General features: G+C 41.8%; 1 protein-coding gene across 9 annotated transcripts in view; it reads right to left on the reverse strand.

Moving 5' to 3' along the window:
- The window catches only part of LOC141726933 (ceramide transfer protein-like), a 283,561-nt gene that overhangs the window by 47,128 nt on the left and 210,178 nt on the right, over nt 1-26,255 (reverse strand). For all 9 annotated transcript variants that reach the window (XM_074532038.1, XM_074532036.1, XM_074532035.1 and 6 more), the window contains 4 exons: nt 21,023-21,130; nt 20,091-20,229; nt 18,439-18,522; nt 8,613-8,770 (listed from right to left, as the gene is read on the reverse strand). In XM_074532038.1, coding sequence (XP_074388139.1) covers nt 8,613-8,770; nt 18,439-18,522; nt 20,091-20,229; nt 21,023-21,130 — 489 coding nt within the window. The remainder of the gene's footprint in view (nt 1-8,612; nt 8,771-18,438; nt 18,523-20,090; nt 20,230-21,022; nt 21,131-26,255) is intronic.

The following is a 26,255-nucleotide window of genomic DNA, read 5'->3' on the forward strand; positions in this document are numbered from 1 at the left end:
TGGAAGGCCATGAGTCAGGCTCGGCCCAATTGGTTGCGTTAAAGGCTGTTGCCATGGCATTCCAGAAATGTTAAGTGCCTCTGAACTTGGTCACTGATTCTGCCTATGTCACAGATATAACCAAGCGTTTGGATTGTTCACTTCTGAAGGAAGTCAATAATGCAGTTTTGTTTCAGTTATTGAAAGCCTTGTGGTGTGCAATTCAGACCCGAGTTCATTCGTATTACATCTTGCACATTTGGAGTAACACCAATTTACCAGGTTTCATAGCAGAAAGTAATGCCAGGGCTGACAGGTTAGCTAACTCTGCATGGGTAGTGCCTCAGCCCGACAAAATTGCACAAGTCAAAGTGCCACATGATTTTTTCCATCAAAGTGCACATACTCTGCAGAAACAGTTTCAGTTAACGCCAATTGAGGCTCGTGACACTGTCAGTTCCTATGCTGACCGTCACGGACTTTCTGCACCTTTACCAGGAGGGGTGAACCCCAGAGGCCTAAGAGCCTTCCAGCTTTGACAAACAGATGTTACTCACATCGCTGAATTTGGCCATGTCAAGTATGTGCACGTGTCTATTGACACCTTCTGGGGAGAAGGTGCTATGCTATGTGGGCATCTGCTCACAGTGGAGAAAAGGGTCGCGACATGATTGCCCATTGGAGAATGGTTTTTGCAGTTTTGGGAATACCTTCTTCTGTGAAAACTGATAATGGCCCTGCCTGCATCTCACAGAAGATGCAGCAGTCTTTGTGCTTATGGGGAGTCTCACACAAACTTGGTATCCTACACTCTCCAATGGGCCAGGCCATTGTTGAACACACTCATGGTACTGTAAAACATGTTCTGGATAAACAAAAAAGGGGAATGCCTGGAGAAACTCCACACAGTCACTTGGAAAAAACTCCATATACAATCAATCATCTTACAGTGCCACAAAATTCAAACAATCCTGTCATTTTATATCATTTTCTCTTGTTTCACTCTTCAGGTGAGATGCACCTGCCTTTAGCAAAAGTCTGGATATGGGATCTAACCACTAATAAGTGGGAGGGCCTGTGCAACCTTATCACTTGGGGCTGCGGGTATGGATGTGTTTCCATAGATACTGGGGTATGGTGGATACCTGCGAGGTGTGTTCGCCCCGACTTGCGGCACCAAAACAGAATGTGGCCAACAGGCAACCTTTGAACAATGATCAAGATGCCGACCATCAATCAATCAGATGGCCCCTCCACGAGTGGGGAATGAACATTCTATCTTTTCTTTGTTTCTGGAAAAGGGTTGTTGACAAGTTAGACTGCCAGTTCTTTGAGCAGACTAACAATGTTTGATTACTGTATTAGAATTAGTATGGTTACTGTATTAGAACAGATAACTGATTTTAAGATTAATAGAGTATTTCTTGTAAGAGGAAACCACAAGACTTGATGTTGGTAAATATGTTGGAAATCTCTCTGACCATTCTAAGTCAGTGTCCAATTGAGGTTCTGATTGGTAACTGGCAACTACTAGAGGAACCTCTGGAGCTGTGTTTGTTCTCCTTTCTGCAAGGGGCCCCACAGAGGATTACAAACACTGCCTCCTCCTTTAAACAAAAAGGAGGGCCTGTTTACAGATGGGTATCTCCTTAATTAGCCAATCATGTGAAATGTGTTGATTAAATGACCAATCAGGTCCACCTGCAGTGAACCAAGGTATAAAAAGGAGAGGATTGACTAAATGGGCTGCTTTTTAGCTTTTGCCTTCTGATCTGACTCTGTGTCATTTCTGACTCAATGGTGACAATGGGATGCTAAGTGAGCAGTTAGGTGGGCATTTGGCTATTTGCCAAGGCAGATCCACCACAATTTTATACTATTTATTTCAATCAAAATCTCCTCATCTAATAAGCTAGGAATTAGAGGAATCCAAGCAAAAAGGTTATTTTATATTAGAATTATAGTACATCACCATCAATGTGCTGTAATCCCCAGAAAGTTTCACTGACAAGTGTGACAAAGTTGCATGTCTACCAAGGCAGAGAAATTTAAAATCTCCAAGTGACCCCCTTTAAAACATATTTACTTATGCTGTAGGAGTGCCTATGAGTAAAAATCAGGGGGAAGGCTCACAAGGCAGATATCCTGGTGGGAGTCTGGCATAGAACACCCAACCAAGATGAAGAGGCAGATAAACTAGTCTGTAAGTGGCTCTGATGTTTCACGATCATCAACCCTTGTTCTTCTGGGAGACTTTAACTTGCCAGATGTGTGCTGCAAACTCACCACAGCAGAGAGGAGGCACTCTAGGAGGTTCTTGGAGTATGTGGAAGAGAACTTCCTGACAGCCCTGGTAAGTGAGTCTGATACCAAAAGGATTAATTCAGTTTTTACTGTGCCTGTGAACTTTTAGTAGCAAAACAAGGCATGCAAAAACTGCTTTCCCAGCAAGGACGGTTTGAAGATAAGAAGACGACATCTGGCTCAAGACTGTAGTGACAGACAATACAAGGACTGAACCTGGGTACTTGGGGTGGGTTTTATGGTAATGGGTGATTTGTAGTGACTGTATATAAGCAACACTTGTAAAATCATGTCTGCATAGGGTTAAGAGTATCCCCTGTGGGACCTCAAGCCTGAATAAATGATGCCCTCTTTAACACCCCATTCATGTTAAGGAGTCTTATTCTGATATTTTGGAAAATTTGGTGACAAGTCTACCGGGGGGTGGGGACCCACTAGACCTGCTATTTACTGTTGCAGTGTGATGTATATTCCAATAATTTACAAACAGAGATGGGCTGCCTGGAAATATGGTGGTCAGAGGCTGTCTTGAGCACAGTGACCATGATATGATAGAGTTTTCAATACTTGGTGAAGTAAGGAGGGGCGACAACAAAACCTCTACCCTGGACTTCTGGAGGGCGGACTTTGGCCTGTTCAGAACACTGTTTCAAAAAAGTCCCCTGGTGAACAGTCCTTAATAACAAAGGGGTCCAGGAAGGCTGGACATACTTTAAGAAAGAAATCTGAAAAGCTCAGGAGCAGTCTGTCCCTGTGTGCCGAAAGATGAGCTGTCAAGGAAGACCAGCCTTGCTGAATGGGGATGTTTTACAGAAACTCAGGGAAGAAAGGTTTATGACATTTGGAAGAAGGGCAGGCAACTCGGGAAGAGTACAAGGATGTCATTAGGTTACACAGAGAGAAAATAAGAAAGGCAAAAACTTAAACAAAACTCAATCTGGCTACTTCTGTAAAAGATAATAAAAAAGGTTTTCATAAATACATTAGCAACAAAAAGAGCACCAAGGAAATTCTCCATATTTTTATTGTTCATGGGGGGGGGAATATAGTCACCAAGGATGACGAAAAGGCTGAGGTACTTAGCACCTTCTTTGCCTCAGTCTTCAACAGTAAAACCACTTATCTTTAGGGCAACTGGCACCCTGAGCTGGTAAGACAGGGATGGGGAGCAGAATAGCCCCCTTGTAATTCAGGAGGAAGCAGTTAGCAACCTGCCGAGCCACTTAAGACACTCACTCTATGGGACCAGATGGAATTCATCTGAGGGTGCTGAAGGAGCTGTCAGAACAGCTCGCCAAAACAATGTCCATCATTTATCATCAGTCCTGTCTCACTGGGGAAGTCCAAGATGACTGGAGGTTGGCCAATGTGATGCCCATCCACAAGAAGGGTCAGAAGGAGGATTTGGGAGACTACAGGCCTGTCACCCTGAACTCAATGTCTGGCAAGGTTATGGAACAAATCATCTTGAATGCAATCACATGGTGTATAGAGGACAACCAAGGGATCAGACCTAGCCAGGATGGGTTTAGGAAAGGCAAGTCCTGCCTGATCAACTTGTTTTACTTTTATGACCAGGTGACCCACCTAGTGGATGAGAAGAAGGCTGTGGATGTTGTCTACCTGGACTTTAGCAAAGTCTTTGATACTGTCTCCCACAGAATTCTCCTGGAAAAGCTGGCAGCCCATGGTATGGACAGATACATTCTTCATTGGTGTGCTGGTTTGACCAGGAAGAAGTGGGAATTCTGGGATGCTGTGGTCAAACCAATGGGTGCTCAGATTTTGATATTGGCACCTGATGTGGCCAGTGCGGTTTGGACACACCTCCGAGAACACACAGGGGTTAAAAACCAGAGCTTCGGCCCTGGGAGGCTCTCTTGGGACTTTGAGGCAAAGAGGTCGGATCTCCCTCCCCCGTCCAGCTGCTGCTGCTGGGCGGGGGAGGGGCAGCCATGCGGTAGGCCTGGGCCTGGACAGAGATGGGGGGGTGAGGAGGCCCTTGAGGATGGAAGGGTGGAAGAGAACCAAGAGACATCGGGCAGCCACCCCCCCCCCCCCAGGAGAGAGAGAGGGAGAGCCGGCGGCTGAAGTTGATAGCGGCCGGCCCAGGAGAAGAAGGGGGGAGTGCGGCGAGAAGGTGCCCCGCAGGGCAGCGTGGGAGTTCCAGAGCTCTGGGACAGGCAGAGCCTGAAATTTTTTTTAACCCTTTTCTTACATGATTGAGACCTTGCAAAATGCTGATCCTCCTGGAGCTGAATAAGAAGAGAGATAAGAGATGAGATAACAAGGACTAGGCCCGAGGGAAGTGGAGAAGACTGGCTGAGTGGGGGGAGAGATGACGGAGTGGCCTTTTGGCTGGACTTTTCTTGCGTGGCCATAGACTGAAACATTTTTATTCCTGTGACACAGAGACTGCATTTAGGGGGAGGCAGTGCCTCAGAACCAGGAGGGTTCAGTGTGGGTACCCCTCGGCCCCAGGGGGTGGAAAAATGGGGGGGGGCAGATATCCCGAAGGAGAGACTGTGCCTTTTTTGGAGTGAGACAAGGCATCCTTGTAAGACAACCCTAGAAGCAGCTCTGGTCCATGCACAGTGGTGAGAGCATTAAGCATGGAAGGAAAATGTCACGATGGCAAAAGGACTTTCTGGGCGGTGCTGAGTGACATGGAAGCACACGAGGTTTCAACGTGTTTCCAGGGGAAGCCTATGTTGCAAGAAGGACTCCTCTCTTCTTGATGAACTGAAGTTTGAGTATTCTAAAGAGTGGTGCTGGACTGAGAGTTGGTGATTTGGGGGAATGTATTGCATTGGGAAATTTTGGTGGGGGGGAGGAAGGTGCTTTTGTAAGGTTTTCATTTGTTTTTCTTTTCCCTTATAGTTTTTTCTTCTTTTCTTGTAGTTTAGTTAATAAAGTTTTCTTTATTTCTAAGCTGGAGCCTGCTTTGCTTATTCCTGGTCACATCTCAGCAGAGGGAGAGGGTATTCTCATGGGGGCACTGGCTCTGTGCCAGGCCAAAACCATGACAATTGGGTTAAAAACTGGCTGAGTGTCCAGGCCCTGAGTGTGATAGTAAATAGTGTCACATGCAGTTGACAGCTAGTCACTAGTGGGGTTCCCCAAGGCTCAGTATTGGGACCAGTCCTGTTTAATATCTTTATTGGTGATCTGGAAGAGCAGATCAAGTGCACCCTCAGTAAGTTCAGACTTCACCCAAGTTGGACTGGGAGTGTTGTTCTGCTGAAAGGTAGGAAGGCTCTACTAAGGGATCTGGACAGGCTGGATTGATGGGCCAAGGCCAGTGGTATGAGATTCGACAAGACCAAGTGTTGGGTCCTGCATTTAGGCCACAACAATCTCATCCAGTGCTACAGTCTTGAGGAAGAGTGTCTGAAAAGCTTTCCAGCACAAAAAAGGACCTGGGAATGCTGATCAACAACAGCTGAACATGAGCCAGCATGTGCCCAGGTGGCCAAGAAAGCCAATGCCATCCTGGCCTGTATTAACAATAGTGTGGCCAGCAGGACAAGGGAAGTGGTTGTCCTCCTGTACTTGGCCCTGGTGAGGCCACACCTCAACTGCTGTGTCCAGTTCTGGACCCCTCATGACAAGGACATTGAGATGCTGGAGCAAGTCCAGAGAAGGGCAACAGAGCTGGTGAAGGGTCTGGAGCACAAGTCTGATGATAAGAGGCTGAAGGAGCTTAACCTGGAGAAAAGGAGGCTCAGGGATGACCTTATCAATCTCTACAACTACCTGAAAGGAGGTTGTAGCCAGGTGGGGGTTGGCCTCTTCTCCCAGGCAACTAGTGACAGGAGAAGAGGACATAGTCTCAAGCTGCACCAGGAAAGGTTCAGGTTGAACCTCAGGAAGAATTTCTTCATGGAAAGGGTTGTTAAGTGATGGAATAGAATGCCCAGGGATGTGGTGGAATTACCATCCCTGGAGGTGTTCAAGAAAAAACTGGACGTGGCACTTCATGCCATGGTCTAGTTGACAAGGTGGTGATCGCTCGAAGGTTGAACTCAACGATCTTAAAGGTCTTTTCCAACCTAAATGATTCTGTGATTCTGTATGAGTAAAAGTGAATTTTAGGTTTGAATTTTTAACTGCTTACAGCTGAAAACAAGTGCTTTCAAGTTAGCCCACAGAAGAAGAAAAATATGACAACTAATCTAAACCAAATTCTATACTAACATATTATTCTATAATAACATATACTAACCTACTGACAAGGAAAAAAATCTCTTCATCCGTGCTGTAAGCAAACTGTGATCAGCAAGAATGAACTGTGTTTGCTCAGTCTGGAATAGAGAAGGCTTCTGTGGGGGGACTTAATAGTAGCTTTCCAATACCTCCAAGGAGATCATCAACAAACTGAGCCAGACTCTTCACAATGGTCTATAGTAGGAAGAGGAAAAACAGTAGGCAGATACTGTAATAAGAGCTGCTCCAAGGGGATATATAACAGCAGCTGAGCATCAGAACAGGATGCTCAAAATTGCTCTATAATCTTCAGCCTTGGAGACTAGAAATCAGACTTGATAAATCCATGATCAACCTGATCTGATTCAAACTGTCCTTCCTTTAAGCAGGAGGTTGTACTAGAGATGGTCTCTTCTAACCTAAATTACCCTACAATCCTATGAACAAGCTTCAAGTCTTAGGTCTGCTATAATTCCTTAAACTACCGAGATGATGCAATAAAGTAAATGTTGACAAAAGTCACAATACAGTTAGCTAGGACCAGGTCTGACTTATAGACGAAGAGCCAGGAGACATGGGCAAGGATTCAAACATGGTTGTATTTTGTCTGAATAACTTCATTCTTTGAATTGTGTACCACTAACACATATTGAGTTAGATTTGAAATGTGATATACACCATATGGAAATATGTTAAATTAAAGCCAAGACAAAAGTGGCTAAAAGACTGTACAGGACACCAGCCAGTGATGGCGGAATTCTAGAAATCAAAGCCTGAAGTACAACCTAGCCATGTTTCTAGCGCATCTCATCTGAAGAGAGAAGACACTGTTCCTTTCAAGTTGCTATAGTGGTTGAGTAGGCTTACCATGACCTATCACTGCCATAAGAATAACATATTATAATATCAGCCCAGCCCCACCCCAAAAATTAACCAATTGGTATAAAGCATTACTTAAATTAATCTCTTTAGTCTCCTAAAGGTAAGTGAAAAACCTGTGTCTTAGACCTTTAAAGTTAGAAGTTCTCCTCAGTTCTGTCACCTGTCCTGGGGTGACTTTATGATGCTTGTATCCTCATTTGTCTGTTTAGCCCAGAAATAAGTTTTGCACCTTTAAGACTGGTTCCAAGAGCAAAGGGGGGAGGGGAGAGAAGAAGTGCAGAGTTTGCTATCAGAAACTGCACTTGCTCCCCCACATGCTTCTCCTGGATTCTGTTGTCTGCAGCACGGACAGCGAGAAAGAGTTCTCCTTTGCTTTTTAGTTAGTTTTTAGCTAGCTGAGGTAGAGAAGTTCCCTGGACTGTGGTTTTTCTTTTTCTTGAAACTGTTTAAACCTGCTCTGGACTGAAAACCCAGAAGAGCACTAGCAGCTCGCACCTGTGGCCCACCAGGCCAGGCCCGGGCCACAACATTTCCAGCACTGGAGGGACTGATAACAGATTGGGTGAGCCAAGCTGCAACCCATGAAAAGGACTTTCTGAGTTTGTCATCTCTTTGGAGTGGTGAGAGGTTTTATTGTTTAATATTGTTCTTTTTTTTTTTCTTTTTTTTTTTCTTTTTTTTTTTTTTTTTTTGTGCTGGTCAATGCTTTGCCCATTAAATAAACAGTTTTTTCCACTTTTCTCCAAGGAAATCTTTTCCCGAGCCAGTTGGGGGAGGGGCCACTTGAATTTGCTTTCTAGAGGAACCCCTTTGGAAGTTTTCTCCCAAATTTTCCCTAAATGAGGACATTATCATTTCGTATCACAAAACATTTCAGAGATTTTTCACATCATTTTGCCAGCATATATAATTAGGTCTCTCTTAGAGGGCTGCAAGCAATACACTTATTACTGTAGAATGCTATCAGGATCTTTATAGTATTCAAATTATAGGAATACGATCTGAACAAGGGCTGGGAAAAGAAAAGATATGATGAGCAATGTTACTGTATCACCAACAATCAGAATTGGTTTTAACATGTTAAATGAGTAATAAATAATGAAAGCATCTAAAATTAATAAGTGCTGTACATAAAAAAAGTAAAACATGGAATAATAAAGTTTAAACCAACTAATTTAAATTTTCAATTTAAGGCTGAAGAAACAATTTTTTCAACAAAAATTAAAGGAAAATCATCTTACCTTATCTAGTCTTTTTTGCCAGCTTTCTTCATGTTTTACCATGAGTTCAATACAATGAGAGAGTGTAGCAAGGATTCCAGCGGTAGTTGCCTTGAAAGTTATAGCTTCTCCCTTAAAGTCTATGCCATTAATTCCTTTGGGTGTCACATATGGAAACACTAAAACCAAACATGAATTGCTCATTGATAACTGCCTTCAACTCAAACAAGCATTTTACATGCATGCTTTATATTATCACTGTTTGAAGAAAATAGACTGGTAAGAAATTTTATTTTAAAAGAAAAAAACAAGTGCTAATAATTTTCCGCTATTCACTGGATAAGGGAAGAGATTTAAAAGGAAAAACACAACCCTTCAGCTTCATCTTGCTATACTGTATTTCAAGTCTGCTTGTTCTGCTTTATTACTCTGCAAATCATGTGGGTGGAGGCAGTGGGAATACTTTGTAACAATAGCAGTTTGACAGCTTGAAGTGGGGCCTAATTAATACAGAGCAGCCTTAAAACATATCCAATACAGCACTAAGAAATTATTTAAAAATGCAATGAAACACCAATGGTAACTGTCCTGGGGAGACTCAAGGCTGACCACTAGGATTTTGGAGTCGAAGCTACAGAGAGTCTGAAGCCAACTATACTCCAACAGAGAAGGAAATTTTAGCAGCCTATGAAGGAGTCCAGGCTGCCTCAGAGGTAATAGGCACTGAAGCACAACTCCTCCTGGCACCCCGACTACCAGTACTGGGGTAGATGTTCAAAGCAAAGGTTCCCTCTACCCATTGTGCCACCAGTGCTACATGGAGCAAGTGGATGGCTCTCATCACGCAGTTCACCCATATTGGAAAACTGAATAACCATGGGATTCTGGAAATAATTACAAACTGGCCAGAATGTGAAAACTTTGGTCTCACTGATGAAGAGGAACAAGAAGTCTCACGTGCTGAAGAAGCGCCACCATATAACCAACTGCCAGCAGAAGATACATGATACGCTCTTTTTACTGATGGTTCTTGCCGCATTGTGGGAATGAAATGAAAGTGGAAAGCAGCCATATGGAGCCCCACATGACAGGTCAGAGAGACCACTGAAGGAGAAGGTGGATCAAGCCAACGTGATGAACTCAAAGCTGTTCAACTGGCCCTGGACATTGCTGACAGAGAGAAGTGACCAATGCTCTACCTTTATACTGATTCATGGATGATAGCCAATGCTCTGTGGGGATGACTGGAGAGGTGGAAAGAGGCTAACTGGCAGTGTAGAGGAAAACCAATTTGAGCTGCTGATGAGTGGAAAGACATTGCTACCAGGATAGGGAAGCTGACTGTGAAGGTCCGCCATGTGGATGCTCATGTTTCCAAGAGTAGAGCTAATAAGGGGCACCAAAACAATGAGCAAGTAGACCAGGCTTCAAAGGCAGAGGTGTCAAAGAGAGACTTAGACTGGCAACATAAAGGAGAGTTATTCCTAGCTCGATGGGCCCATGATGCTTCAGGCCATCAGGGCAGGGAGGCCACCTACAAGTGGGCACGAGACAGAGGGGTGGATTTAACCATGGACAGTATTTCTCAGGTTATCCGTCACTGTGAGACGTGTGCTGCCATCAAACAGGCCAAGCGAGTGAAGCCCCTATGGTATGGTGGGCGGTGGTCCAAGTACAAGTATGGGGAGGCCTGGCAGATTGACTACATCACACTGTCCCAGATACGCCAGGGCAAGCGCTACGTGCTCACAATGGTAGAAGCCACCACAGGATGGTTGGAAACCTACCCTGTGCCTCATGCTATGGCCCGTAACACCATCCTGGGCCTTGAAAAGCAAGTTCTATGGAGACATGGTACCCCTGAGAGGATCAAGTCGGACAACGGGACTCATTTCAAGAACAGCCTTATCAACACCTGAGCTAGGGAACATGGCATTGAGTGGGTGTACCATATCCCCTATCATACACCAGCTGCAGGCAAAGTGGAGAGGTACAATGGACTGTTAAAAAACACCTTGAAAGCATTAGGTGGGGGATCTTTCAAAAATTGGGAGCAGCATCTGGCAAAAGCCACCTGATTAGTTGACAACCAAGGCTCTACTGACCGAGTGGGCCCTGCCCAATCTGAGCCTTTGCAGAGAGTAGATGGAGACAAAATCCCAGTGGTACATATCAGAGGCTTGTTAGGGAAGACAGTTTGGATTAATTCTGCCTCAAGTACAGACAAACCCATTCATGGGGTTGTTTTTGCTCAGGGACCAGGTTGCACATGGTGGATAATGCAAGAAGATGGAGGAACACAATGTGTACCTCACGGAGGTCTGATTTTTAGGTGAGAACTATGTGTAAATATCACTGTTTGCTGAATGTTACTGCAGTTGTTTGTGTATAGCTGTATATTGGATGTAAAATGTATGTGTTTGTAGAGTTAGAATTTATATTAGTTTTAGTAGTAAGCTGACAATATGGGGATAAGGGGTGGAATGTCCTGGGTTGACTATGTGATGCTTTTATCCCCAATCGTCTTGTTCTGTTATGCTGAATAATAAGTTTTGCACCTTTAAGACTTGTCACAGACATTTTTTCATAGAAATCCTTTCTTTCACATTTGTCCATCTTCTGGGAAGCAAAGGCCCAGAAGATGAATGTAAACAATTGTTATCAGCTGCTGTGGAATGCAATAGGATGCACCTGTGATTGGCTCATCTTCCATGTTTCCAATTGGGGGCCAATCACAGAAGAAAGCTCGGGGACAGATTCCCTGGAGACAGAACTTTGTTATTCATTCTTTCTATTCTATTCTTAGCTTAGCAGCTCTCTGCAACTTCTCTCCTTATTCTTTTTAGTATAGTTATAATGTATTATATATCATATATCAATAAATCCAGCCTTCTGATCAAGAAACAAGATTCTCGTCCTTCTCTCACCATGAAGACCTCCTCAGGTCACTGTAATAAAGACTTGTTCCAGAAAGTGAAGGGGGGAGAGAAGAAGCACGCAGTTTGTTTTCAGACACTGCACTCACTCCTCCACATTCCTTCTCCTGGACTGTGTTGTCTGCAAATGAACAGACAGTGGGACAGAGCTCTCCTTTGTTTTAGTTAGTTTTAGCTAGCTGAGGCAAAGAAGTTCCCTGGAATGTGGGTTTTTTTCCCTTTACTTTGGGCCTGTTTAAACCTGCTCTGGACTGAACACCCAGAAGAGCACCGGCAGCTCGCAACTGTGGCCCACCGGGCCAGGCCGGGTCTGGGCCGTGGCATTTCCAGCACTGGAGGGACTGATAAGAGACTGAGTGACCTGAGCTGCAACCCAGGGAGGGGACTTTTCTTAGTTTGTCATCTCTTTTGGAGCAGCAAGGGGTTTTATTTTTTAATATTGTTTAGGTTTTATTGTTTAATAAACAGGTTTTTTCCACTTTTTTCCAAGGAGGTATTTTTCTCCTGGACCGGTTGGGGAGAGGGGCCAATTGAATCTGCTTTACTAGAGGAGCCCCTTTGGGGGTTGTCTCCAAAATTTTCCCTGAACCAGGACAGTAACATTTCAAGGCTGCTTTTAGCAGGTAGCTATAGATTTAAAAAACACAACATAAAAAGATATGATATAAAAGTATCAAATATGTTGAATTATCCAAGTACTGTGGTATTTGGTAGTTCCAACAACTACTTCTTCCTGTTGACTAGGCCATTTGTTACTAAGGCTATTTAAACAAGTCACATAAAATGTATGACAAAAAAGTACCTAGTCTATGTCAAACTCGTATGTAGGTTGACAGAATGCGAAATCAAACACTACGCAATAATGTCAGAAAATATTAGAAAGCAGAAGTAACATTCATGTTGAAGCTGAGCCAAGCAAGTTACTCGTGCTGTGCCATTTTCATCTTTGTAGTTTCAGTACAAAATCACCTTCCATCTTCAAAGAGGTTGCCTTAAGTACCACCTTCTGCTCTTATTATTGCATAATTTAAACCCAAATACACTCATTTTCCTAAACAGATGAATGGCAACACTTACTGATCAAGGTTCTACATTCTTAGATTCTAAAATCCCACTGGGTAAATATGCATCAGCCGGGCTCTCCCTTGGTGCTTTATACAAATGATCATTGTTTCAGTTACCAGATTTTCCAAATGGAAAATGAGCAATAAATTTAAATACCTTCATAGTGCTCTTTTTAACTTTCTGTCTTAGGTTGGAAATGGGCAGCGTATTCTATTCCTATCTGATGGGGCAGTTATCTTCTGTTAATTGGGCAGTTGTCTTTATCTCTTCCACAACCAATCCTCCATTTGGGGAGATAACTTCTGTTAATGGGCCATTGAGTGTCACTGCATTACTGATAAAATGATATCATCCCATTGTGAGAAGCTCCACACAGAGGGAGGAGCCAAGCATTCCTAACTGGATATAATCAGAGATCTTGAAGACCACAGCCAGCCTTTTCCACTGGATTCCCAGAGAGGCAGCTGTCTTCTCCACTGGATCTTCAGAGGAAGACTATGCACTTCTACAGGCTCACTGTTTCAACAGAACCACATCTGCCACTCCAGGAGGACTGCAGCCACCATTTCAATTGGACTGCTACCAACACCCTGACCAACAGGGTGTCAGGTTGTGTTCTGTCTCTGCCAGTGTTGTTATGTATTACTGCATTGTTTATTTGATTTTTATTTTTTTCCCTGATAAAGAACTGTTATTCCTGCTCCCATACCTTTGCCTGAGAGCCTCCTTAATTTCAAAATTATAACAATTTGGAGGGAGGGGGTTTACATTTTCCATTCCAGGGGAGGCTCCTGCCTTCCTTAGCAGACACCTAGACACTTTCACTCAAAGATCCTAGAGAACTGTACTAGTTTAAAACCAAGCTAGAAAATTAAATCCACTGAAGGTGCTCCCTTTTCCCTCCACCCCTTCTGGTAATGGAGGAACACTAGGACAGATAAAAAGTTGGAATCACAACTTACTGAAAAATTGCAATACTCACACAATATTAATAAAAGAATGTGCAAAAGAGAAAAAGAGTTTTACCCACAAAAGCATGCTCACCACTGAACAAACAAAAATGTGTCCCAAAGATGCCACCCAGCACAGTTTCCCAGACAAAGGCAGAATGGTGACTGGCCCTGGACAGGGGAAACATGGTATTTGGAAAAACAAAATTATATATCAGGAGGCTCTCACAGCCTGTTTCCCCCCAGCCTGAAAACATAAAGCAGGGACAAAAAGAAACTTGGAAAGCTAGTTCATCCAAATGAGTTGTGCTGCTGAAATGCTGACTTTGCACCACCTGGCACAGCTCAGGCTCCACTGCAGAGGCTCTCTCTCCAGGGTGGTGACAGCAGTGGTGTGGGTACAGGGGCTCACTGTCTGGTGCAGTGGAGGCATGGTAGCAGCGACAGCAGTCCCGGTCCCTCATCCTCTCCAGAGTAAGCCCAGAAAAATAAAAAGGAAAACTTCCTGTTTCCAGGTTTGAGTTTTTCCCTTCCAAAACCACTTCCCTCCAGTGGTGACATGGGTGGTATTGAAAAGACAGTGTAAAAAACTCCACCTCCTTGTTTCTGTACCCAAGATATTATCCATCCCTTATTTTATACCATTAATATCATGCCCAGATTTTATACCTTTCAACTACATATATATATATACATATGGCTATGCACAAGCACAGGTATTATTTCAGTAGTCACTGGAAATACCCTCAAGATGTCTGTTGAATTCTTTTAGTCCATGACTGGTGTAACTGGATCAGTTCATACTCATTGTCTATTGTATTTACAACATACAGTGTCAGTGTCATTCAACAACCCATATTGCATATGCAATTCAACATTACAAACTGTTCTCACCTAAATATCAAATCACCTTGAGGTACACATCATGTTTCCCTGTCCCTCTTCATTTCCCACCAAGTGCACCCCAGGTCCTTGAGCAAAAAGAGTCCCATGCCCATGGGTTTGCCTTTGCTTAAAACAGAACTAATCCAAGCTGTCTTCCCTAACACATTCCTCATATGCACCATGGGGACTTCATCCCCTTCTACAGTATGTAGAGGTTCTGATTGGGCAGAGCCAGCTTGATGGGTGGAGCCTCTAGTGTTAACTAACCAGGTGGCCTTCACTAAATGTAGATCCCAACGTTTGAAGGTCCCACTGCCCATTGCTTTCAATGTGGTTTTTAACAGTCCATTGCATTGTTCGATCTTTCCAGAGGCTGGTGTGTGATAGGGAATATGATATATCCACTCAATACTGTGCTTTCTAGCCCAGGTGTCTATGAGGCTATTTTTGAAATGAGTCCCATTGTCTGACTCAAATCTTTCTGGGGTGCCATGTGGCCACAGGACTTGCTTCTGAAGGCCCAAGATGATGTTCCGGGCAGTGAGTGGAGTGAGGCACGGGATATGTCTCCAGCCATCCAGTGATTGTTTCCACCACTGTAAGCACATAGTGTTTGCCTTGGCAGGTTTGTGGGAGTGTGATGTAATCGATCTGCCAGGCCTCCCTATAGATATATTTCAGTCATCATCCCCCATATCACAGAGGCTTTACCACCTTGGCCTGTTTGATTGCAGCGCATGTTTCACACTTAAGGATAACCTGGGAGATGGTGTTCATGGTTTAGTTCACTCCTCAGTCACGAGCCCATCCATATCTTGAATCTCTTCCTTAATGACCTGAGGTGTTATGGGTCCATCAAGCCAGAAATAATTCACCCTTATGTTTCCAGTCCATATCTACCTGAGACACTTTAATCTTGTCAGCTTAATCTACCAGTCCATTGTTGCAATGCTCCTCAGTAGCCCAACACTTGGGTATGTCTGCATCTACATGATGGACTTTTAGAGCCAACTTCTCTTCCTGGGTAGTTATATCTTGTCACACTTTGGCATCCCAGATGTGTTTACTTCTTTGCTGCAAATTGGTCTTTTTCCATTGCTCCAGCCACCCCTACAGAACATTTGCTACTATTCACAAGTCAGTGTAGAGGTAGAGCATTGCACATTTCTCTCGCTCAGCGATATCTAAAACCAGCTGGATGGCTTTCAGCTCTGCAGCCTGACTTGATTCACCTTGTCCCTCAGTAGCTTCTGCAACTCACTGCATAGGACTCAATACAGCAGCTTTCCATTTTCAATTAATCCCTACAATATGGCAGGAACTGTCAGTAAAGAAAGCATGTCACTTATCATTTTCTGGTACCTGATTATATGGTAGGGCCTCCTCAGCACAAGCACATGTCACCTGCTCCTCTTCTTCTTCTGATGACAGTTGTAAATTTTCTCCTTTGGGCAAATTCATGATGATCTTCAAGATCCCTGGGTGATTGGGGTTTCCTATTCAAGCTAGCTGTGTGAACAGCATGGCCCATTTACTCTACATAGCATCAGCAGCATGATGTGTGGAAGGGACTTGTTTTGAACATCCAGCCCAACACTGGTAATCGGGGTGCAAGAAAGATCTGTGCTTCAGTGCCAGTCACTTCTGAAGCAGCTCGAACCCCTTCAAAAGCTGCCAGGATCTCTTTCTTAGTTGGGGTGTAGCAGGCCTTGGATCATTTGTTTCCCAAACTCCAGAACTCCAGGGGTCATCATCGAGTGTCCCCAGATATCTTCTGCCAGAGGCTCCTGGAAGGACCATTCTCCCTGGCTGCAGTGTAGGGTATGTTTTTTACATCCTGTCCTGTCCTGACTGGCCCAAGGGCTATTGCATGAACAATCTGCTGTTTAATTTGTTCAAAAGCTTGTTCTTGTTCAGGGTCCCATTTGAAATCCTTCTTCTTCCAGGTCACATGATAGAGAGGGCATACAATCTGACTGTACTCTGGAATATTCATTCTCCAAAAACCCACAGCACCTCGGAAAGCCCGTGTTTCCTTCTTGCTGGTCACGGGAGACATAGCTGCTATTTTGTTGACCACACCCACTGGAATCTGATTATGTCCATCTTTCCATTTTACTCCTCAAAACTGAATTTCCTGGGCAGGTCCCTTGACCTTACTTTGTTTTATGGCAAAAACATCTTTCAGGAGAATTTGGATTATCTTCTCCCTTTTCTCAAAAGCTTCCTCTGCTGTGTTGCCCCACATGATGATGTCATCAATGTACTGCAGGTGTTCAGGAGCGTCACCCTTTTCCAGTGCAGCCTGGATCACTTCACAGCAAATAGTGGGGCTGTTTTTCCACCCCTGGGGCAGTCAGTTCCCGGTGTACTGGACACCCCTCCAGGTGAAAGCAAACTGTGGCCTGCACTGTGCTGCTAAAGGAATGGAGAAAAACCCATTAGCAATGTCAGTGGTGGCATTACTTTGCTGCCTTGGACTCCAGTTCCTACTGAAGTTCCAGCATGTCTGGCACAACAGCACTCAGGGGTGGTGTGACTTTGTTCAGGCCATGATAGTCCACTGTCAGCCTCCACTCTCCACTGGACTTAAGCACTGGCCATATAGGACTATTAAAGGGTGAGCAAATCTTGCTGACCACTCCCTGGCTCTCCGGCTCATGAATCATCTCATCAATGGGGATCATGGAGTCCCGGTTGGTGCAGTATTGTCAACAGTGCACTGTTGTAGTAGAGATCGGTACCTGTTCTTCTTTGACCCTCAGCAGTCCCACAGCAGAAGGGTCCTCTGAGAGACCAGGCAGGGTATTCAACTGTCTAATTTCATCTGTCTCTACAGCAGCTATCCCAAATATCCAATGATACCCTTTTGGGTCTTTGAAATGTCCTCTCCTGATCACTACAATTAATCCTTAGCAAAGCAAACTTTTTATATAATTGAAAAAAAAATCTACTCATATTTTTAGTTCTCTGGAAGTATACTGTAACTCCTTCCAATTCCTTTCCTCCTAACAGTTTTTGCAATAATCTAGAAAGAAAATTTAAATACAGCAAGAAAACATGCAACACATGGGGAACTAGAGCCAAATAAAAAGCAGTTGACAGAAAAGACTTATTTTGCACATATATTTTTCAGATTCTTGAAGAAAGTGTCTACAATTTTAAAAATGTTTTGCTAAGTACTTCTTTTGGCGATTCCATCAGATTTGCAACTGTACTACTTCAAAATTTTGTGAACCAAAGTCTAACAAATACTGAATTGTCAACCATTATAGAATGTCAATGCGGAAATAATTTCAGCCAGGAAACAAGAGAAAGTATAAGAAGAATGCAAATAGATTTTTTTTAATGCATACACAACTTCTGGCAGGCCAGATGTATCAGATTTCTAAAAAGCAAGACTTGCATGAGGAATTCACATTTAGTGACTGGATGCAGTGAGTACAATGACTATAACCAGATCATTTAAGAAAAGAATAAAAATCAGAATTCTGTTCAGCATAACACTGAAAAATACAGTTTTTAGAAGTGCTAAAATTAGGATGAGTGAGATTCAGTAACAATGTTGACTTAATCCTTACATTGACATAGAAGTTAGAAAAACCATAATGGGGCACACCTAACTGGAAAAGCATTGTGCTTCACCGCACTCCTAAAGCAGATAATACTTGCGAGAAAAACTGCAACTGCCTGTTACAAATCTCAGCTCCCAGTATACAAATGATGCAGCTGTTTCAACAGATTTTTGTAGTGGAAATGGCTTTGGACACAAATAAGAAATTCCAGCTTGACAGTCTTGCATTAATATTTGTATGAATTAAGAATAACTTAGATTATAATTCCTTAACTGCTTTTCATTATTATCTTAACATGAAGAAGAATGTCCTGTCGCATACATTCAAATAACTACTCTTGCAATTTTCTGCTTAGAAAACAACATAAATACCCATCTTGTATCAGGCTTATCATACCATTCATATGAACATTCAGTGAAAAAGTTGACACACTTACATTTTTCCTTACTGCTGTTACTGTTATGTAAAAAATCCCCATCGGAACGCATCGCAGGGAAATCATCTTCATCATCTTCTACCACTAAATGTGAGAAAGTGTGTGTTATGGGAGTGAGAAAGCTTTCCCAACTCTCTAGTGTGCAAAAAAGAATTAAGAGCATTTTCATGGCTAAGCAGCATTTAAGATTTTTTCCTATAACAGTCATGACACACACCCTCTCGCCTTTTTTCTTTTACCACTATGAACATTACCTTCAGAAACCATCAGGAGACTAACATTTTCTCAGTGTCGAAATTTAGCACTTGATTTGATGTCAAGAAGAACATTATCTTGGTGTTACAACTGGATGAGCAAGGAGCCACAATTGAGCGACTATCTACTCTTTTACACTAGAAAGTTCTCAAAGAAGTGGAATGGTACTTATCTATTGCTTTCTCACTATCAAAAGTTTCAGGCTACCAGAACAAACATGGGAATTAATATTAATGCCTCAGAAGAGTGCATGAATATGACAAGCTGTGTTCTGGGAAGAGCAATTCAGAGAGATGCAGATATCCACACCTGAGTCTACTAGGACTTCCAGTGTGCACTCAGTGCTCTAGCTACAGCCAATACATCTCAGGAGCATTCATTATGGCAGAACCTTTGTGTTTTTAAAATAATATATTGTTCCTATGAAAACTAATAACCTATTGCTTTTCAAAATAAAAAGAAATGTGGTTTTGGCTGGGATAGAGTTCATTTTCTTCTCAGTAGCTGGTACAGAGTTGTGTTTTGGATTCAGAATGAGAATAATGTTGATAACACACTGATGTTTTGGTTGTCACTAGGTAGTGCTTACCCAAAGCAAGGATTTTTCAGTGTCTCATGCTCTGCCAGTGAGGAGCTGCACAAAGGGCTGGGAGGAAGGATGGACAGGACAGGTCACTCAAACTGGCCAAAGGGATATTCCACACCATAGAATGACATGCCCAGTATATAAACTGGGGGGAGTTACCTGGAAGAGGGGGCTGATCACAGCTTGTGAACGGGCTGGGCATCGGTCAGCAGGTAGTGAGCAACTGTATTGTGCATCACTTGTCTTTCTTGGGTTAAATCTCCCTCTCTCCCTCTCCTTCTCCTTACTATTATTATTATTATTATTATTATTATTATTATTATTATTATCATCTTTTACTTTATTTAAAATAAACTGTTCTTATCTCAACCCACGAGTTCTATTTTCTTTCCTGATTCTCCTCCCCATCCCATTGGGAGAGAAGGGGAAGTGAGCAAGCAGATGCATGGTACTTGGCTGCCAGCTGGGGTTAAACCATGACAGAGACACAAAAATAAACAAACTTGAATTCATGTTATGGAGTAAGCAATTATTGTTATATAACATCAAATGCTTAAAAGATCATTTATACAATTGATAGCTAGAGGTCAATATTTAGGCTAAGCATATTTTTATGGGAATCCAACTTCTGAAGTGAAAATAGTTAATAGTGTATGCAGAAATATCTACAATTGATCTCATTACTAAAGACTGAATTTAATATACATACTTCATTTATATGGTATCAAATGCTATAGTAACTATTTCACAGGCTATTACTGTGTAAAAAGTTAAATTCTGTGGAGATAACAGTTCTTAATTACAGTTTTACCTTTATCCCTCTGGAGTTCATCTTTGGAAACTGCATCTGCACAGGCATCAAAGTATTTCTGTAAAGTATCAACTTGTCTACACAAGATGTCTCTAAAGGTTTCCATTTCTGCAAGCTTCTCACGTAAGCTATGGCCCTTCTAAAAATACAAGCAAAAAAGGCTCAAATACTTCTACAGGGTCAGCAATAGTTCAATGCAAAAAAACCCCAAAAAAACAACAAAGGATTTCTGCAATTATGAAGAATGAATTCTTTAAGCACATCAAAGAAATTTCAGATATCAGCAGCTATGAAATACTGGTAATGTTAGAAGAACATAAGAAACTGTATAAAAGTGTTTCTTACTCATTTTGTCCACTGGTCTCAAATTTTCATCTTGATTTCATCTGCTACTTTAGAGCATTCAATAAAAGTTTATTAAAAATACAATCTTATATACAATGAGATTTACACCTATTTACCAGAAAACAGTCAGTTCTAGTTTAAGATCTTTATTTTAGCCTTTACTCCCCCTTTTCTAGTGCTGCTCCTCTTCTGCCCCAACCAATTTAAAATGTTAAATATTATACACATGAAACCAAGAAAGCTGTAATTTGTCAAGTCATAGAATCAGCATTTCCTTTCATCTGGAAGCCCTGATATTCTCAGAAGTACACTAAGAAAGACTAATGAATCCTCCCACAGGTTTGATATCCTTGCCATTTGAAAATGACACTATAATTTAAGAGGGATAACTGCATAGAGGCATGAAAAAGTTTCCTGTATGATCTGTTCATCATCACATGCTGAATTATTAACACTTATAGTAAACTAAAGATTTGTTTAGGGTTTTATTTCCTATAATGGTGCAAACAAGTCTTTGTATAGTTTATTTACTTTCCAGTTTTGTGTGTTGTTTAAACACCAAGACTAAGAAAATGTTATTCACTAACCTTGAATGAAGAGGTGGATGTTGCAGAGTACCCACTCGCTCCAGAAACAAGAGACACCATGGAGCCATGGCGTCGTAAACTTGACTCTGATGCATAGCCAGATTCAGTCTAAAAACCAAACCACACACAAAAGTAGAACATTGAGGCTTTTAATAAAAAAATAGTGAAAGCAAGTTTAATATCTCCTCTAAACTAGCCCATTTGTTTCTTGTCAGGAAGCAGCAAGGGCTTAATAACTTGGATTGTGTCTGCAAGTTTAAGATGTTCATGTAGTAACTGTAAAGTTACTATGAATAATTATTTTGTTGTTATCATGTTGATCTGGAAAAAAAAGTAGTTATCTGCAATTTGTTGTGTACCCCTAAAACAGTAACTAATTAAATAATGCAAAAAATTTGAAAAACCATCTATTGATTACAATAGCATGAAAAAGATAAGAAAATATTATGTTTGACAAATGTCCTAACAAGTAAAATAGAAGAAGATAGTGAGGAACTGTAAGAAGAGTATTTTCCTAAAGGTTAACATAAAATGGCCCACACATGACAAAGAAGAAGAAAAATCCTGAAAGAGAATGTAAGACAGTGTTGGAAAATCTCATTCCCTAACTACTGTGCCAGTCTTTATAGTATTCATTTCCATGAACTTTCTTCATCCCAGGAGGACCCTGAGAACTACTGACCTGTCAGCCTCACCTCTGTGACTGGGAAGATCATGGAAGAGATCCTCCTGGAAGCTATTCTAAGGCACATGGAGGATAGGGAAGTGATTTGGGACAGCCAGCATGGCTTCACCAAGGGCAAGTCCTGCCTGACCAATCTAGTGGCCTTCTATGATGGAGTCACTGCATCAATGGACAAGGAAAGAGCTACAGATGTCATCTATCTGGACTTCAGTAAAGCCTATGACATGGTTCCCAACAATATCCTTCTTTCCAAATTTGAGAGACAAGGATTTGATGGGTGCACTGTTTGGTGGATAAGGAGTTGGTTAGATGGTCACATCCAGAGGGTAGTGGTCAATGGCTCAGAGTCCCAATGGACATCAGTATCAGGTGGTGCCCCTGAGTGGTCTGAATTGGGACCAGTATTATTTAATATCTTCATTAATTACATAGATTAAGGGATTGAGTGTACCCTTGGCAACTTTGCAGAGGACACCAAGCTGAGTGGTGTGATTGACACACCTGAAGGATGAGATGCCATCCAGAGGGACCTGGACAAGCTCAAAAAGTGGACCCATGGGAATCTCATGAGACTTAAGGCCAAGTGCAAGGTGCTGCACCTGGGCTGCTTGGTTGCACTGGGCAACCTCTGGTATCAATACAGGCTGGAGGATGAATGGATCAAGAACAGTCCTGCCAAGGACTTGGGGGATACCAGGGAATGAGAGGCTGAACATGCCCCAGTCACGTGCACTTGTAGCCTAGAAAGTCAATTGTATCCTGCGCTGCTTCAAAATCAGAAGGTCGAGGGTGATGTTTCTGCCCCTCTACTCCACTCTGGTGAGACCCCACCTGGAATACTGCATCCCGCTCTGGGGTCCCCAGCACACTGACCTGTTGGAGCAAGTCCAGTGGAGGGCCATGAAGATGATTAGAGGGATGGAACACCCCTCCTATTAGGAAAGGCTAAGACAGTTGGGGTTATTCAGCCTGGAGAAGTCTCCAGGATGAGTTTATTGTGGCCTTTCAGTACCTGAATAGGATCTGAAAAATGGCTGGAGAGGGACTCTTTACAAGGGTATGTAGTGATAGAACATGGGGGAATGGCTTTAAACTGAAAGAGGGAAGGTTTAGATTAGATATTAGGAAGAAGTTCTTACTCTGTGAGGATGGTGAGGCACTCGAACAGATTGTCCAGAGAAGCTGTGGCTGCCCCATCCTGGAAGTGTTTGAGGCCAGGTTGGATGGGGGTCTGAGCAACTTGGTCTAGTGAAAGGTATCCTTGCCCATTGCAGGAGGGGTGGAATTAGATGATCCTTAAAGTCCCTTCCAACCCAAACTATTCTATAATTTTTAAGATATATAGTTAAAATTGTATACTGCATAGTCATGGTTAAGTCAGAATGACTAAAGGACTGCAGCTCATCGCAAAGAGAAGGACAGATCCCATGCTGAAGAATAAAGGATACCCCTGGACTATCACAATAATGCCATCATCCTAGCCTCTCTAACATGTCTGTGAAACCCTCCCGTTATCTGGCATCATAGAGAAGTAACTGTAGAAAGACCCATTCCAGGCACATCTCAATAATGAAAAAATCAGATGGAAAATGATGCCATAGAATTATAGTTGCTTTGCAAAACAATAATATATGTGTGTTAATTAATGATTGGCCAAATTATGTTGTATCTGAACACTTGAAAGGTAAAAGAACCATGTGTGAAATCACATTCGATGTACCCCATTTGAATGGGATACCTCATGACCATGAATAAAGAATTACTTGTAATTTTATACTACACATCCTCACCTCTCTGTCAACATGTGTCAGTTGCAAAATTTCTGTGACAAAAGAAACAGATGGTTCAGATCAATATCTGAAATACTGCTAATAAATTTGATCAAGTAGACAGAGAATACTGTAAAGGATCTTTGACAGAATAAGAAATACTGCAGCAGCAGAACAATTCAGACAGGGCAGGGAAAAGGGGAGATATGTTCATATGATATGGAACAAGCAAGAAGCAACAATGGAATTCTAGGTGTTGGACTTTTGTAGAAAATTTGAAAATGGCATAGGCTTTGGGAAGTTGAGAAAGTGCTGATAAATTAAGATGCAAATGAACTTACAGAGTATTAAAAGAAAGGAGAAAGGACACAAAGCTGTAGTTAGTTATAACAGGAGAATTTATACAGTACTGTAAATGTGCAGGACAAAACATGTATATTTGGGTTACAAAGGAGCGGTGGCAGAGAAACACAGTTTTGGAAAAATTAAAGTATGACTTGAAAGAAAAATGTGACTTCCAGAATTAGCATAATTCCTGAAAGAATGCAACTGAATGAGATTACCTAGCCAAAACAAGTTAAACAGAGTCAAGAGTCAGTTTCTATCTGGCCCATTTAAAGAATGAGGTATAAGACAATAAAGAATTGAGGAAACAGAAGAAAGAGAAATAAGTATCAGAAGTAGAAGCAAAGTGGAAAAATGCAAGTATAGTTAGAAAATGGTATTCCAAATCTTGGTGGAAAATGGCTAAGTAATCATCAAATTAAAAGAAAAAAAAAGAGAGCGAGAGTGAGAGAGCAGAAAGGAATGAAAAAGAAAAAAAAGAAAAAAGGAAAAAGGACACTCATAAGTTCAAAAGATAAGGCACATCTTAAATGCTTCATTTAGTAAAAAAATAACTTATCTGAGATAGCAGAGTTTTTTAATGACAGCTTATAGTGAAACAATATAAGGCAAGATGCATGTAGAAATTTCTGCTATAAATAATGAATGTAAAGCTATTTTATACTGAGCAAGAGTGCTAGAAATATAGTCACATAAGTGTAGTGACAGAAGTGCTAAAAGGTCAAATTTTTAACAATTAGTACTACTATTTGTTTTAAACAATAGCTTTACAATATCTATTGGAATAAGCTTTTTATTCGAACATTTGCATTGGATACACAGGGCTCTTCTAGAATATTAGTTCAAGTGTTAAGCAGTATACCTAACTTCGGCAACATATTTGGTATACTGGACCATGTTTTGAATTGCATTGCACTTGTGTTACAGTACAGAGATTATACGTTAATTCACCAGATTGGAATTTCAAATATAACAAAACAAATAATGAAGCCTCAATTAAGTTTTTTGCAAATACTCAAGGTAAGGGCTTTTGGCTCTTTAGATGGATTTTAAGACTTTCAAAGGCTTGACAAGTGAAAACAGAGGAAGTAAGGGAATAAAAGGATTTTTAAAAGAAAAATTAAGAGTTTTAGGCATACAATACTATAATTTCAGAAGTGTTTAATTAGCATAAACCTCAAGAGAGCATTTTGTAAGAGTTTTAAACCTCAAAGCATCATAAAACACTGCTGTTTAGATTTCTTCTAAATGCAAATCTAAACCAAACTTCACTGTTTTCCTCGTAACTTCAATGTTTACTTACTTAATCATACACTACAAATATTAAAATTACTTGGAATGTGCTTTTACTATAGTCAGTTGGACAGTAGGGACTCATTCTGTTTTCTGTTTAATTGGATATGATTTAATGAACAGATCAGTCTTAAAATGTAGCCAAAATATCCATTGCATTGAGGTCAAAGCATTTTAACTAAGGACAGCCAATGTTTTCTGATTTTCTCCTTTAAGTGGGAAAGACATTTATGTAAAACTTGAATTTAAGCTTAAGAAGTGAAATTTCTGAATGTCCCTACATGAAGATTTAATCAGTCACATCTTAATAGTACTCCTCTAGTACTATCATACGGTTTGTTGTCAGCTCACACATACTTTCCCGTTGTCTCTCTGCAGCATGGAGACAGAGTACTTTTTTTTTTTTTTTTTTAAGCTGGCTTCTTTTTGTTAGCTGAGGCAAGAAGTTTTTCCCGGACTGCATGCAGCTTCTCTGGTGATTTCTGTGGCTTCTTCTGGAACTGTCCGAACAACATAACATCGAAGTGAGTCCCACGGTGTGAGTCCCAGCAAGGAGGCTGCAGGAACTCCTCATCCCAGCTCCAGACCTCAGGTAATAGCCAAGCCACAGCTAAGGAAAGAACTCTGAATCCACCAGCTTTCTCTGCAGTTAGGAAGTTTAAAATCTAACATTTAATTTTCCCCGTGACCTGCAGGCACTTTGTGTGTTAAATAAACCATTTTTTTCACTTTCCTTCAAGAAATTCCTTTTGTATCGGTGGGGGAGGGAGTGCCAAAACCTGCCTTCTTTAGAGGAGATGTTCATTTTAGGACATTTCCTCCAGAACTTGTCTCAAACAGACACTTCCTTTCAGGTGGTTGTAGAGAGTGATAAGGTCCACCCTGAGCTTTGTTTTCTCTGGGCTAAACAACCCCAGCTCCCTCAGCTGCTCCTCATAGGACTTAACCTCTAGACCCTTCGCCAACTTTGTTGCCCTTCTCTGAAATTGATCCAGCACTTCAATGTCTTGTAGTAAGGGGCCCAAAACTGGACACAGGATTTGTGTATGGCCTCGCCAGTGCCTAGTACAGGGCAACAAGTTCTTCCCTGGTCCTACTGGCAACACTATTGCTAATACAGGCCACGATGGCATTGGCTTTC

This window comes from Zonotrichia albicollis, chromosome W (assembly GCF_047830755.1).
Source record: "Zonotrichia albicollis isolate bZonAlb1 chromosome W, bZonAlb1.hap1, whole genome shotgun sequence".
In the NCBI taxonomy this organism is placed as follows: domain Eukaryota; kingdom Metazoa; phylum Chordata; class Aves; order Passeriformes; family Passerellidae; genus Zonotrichia; species Zonotrichia albicollis.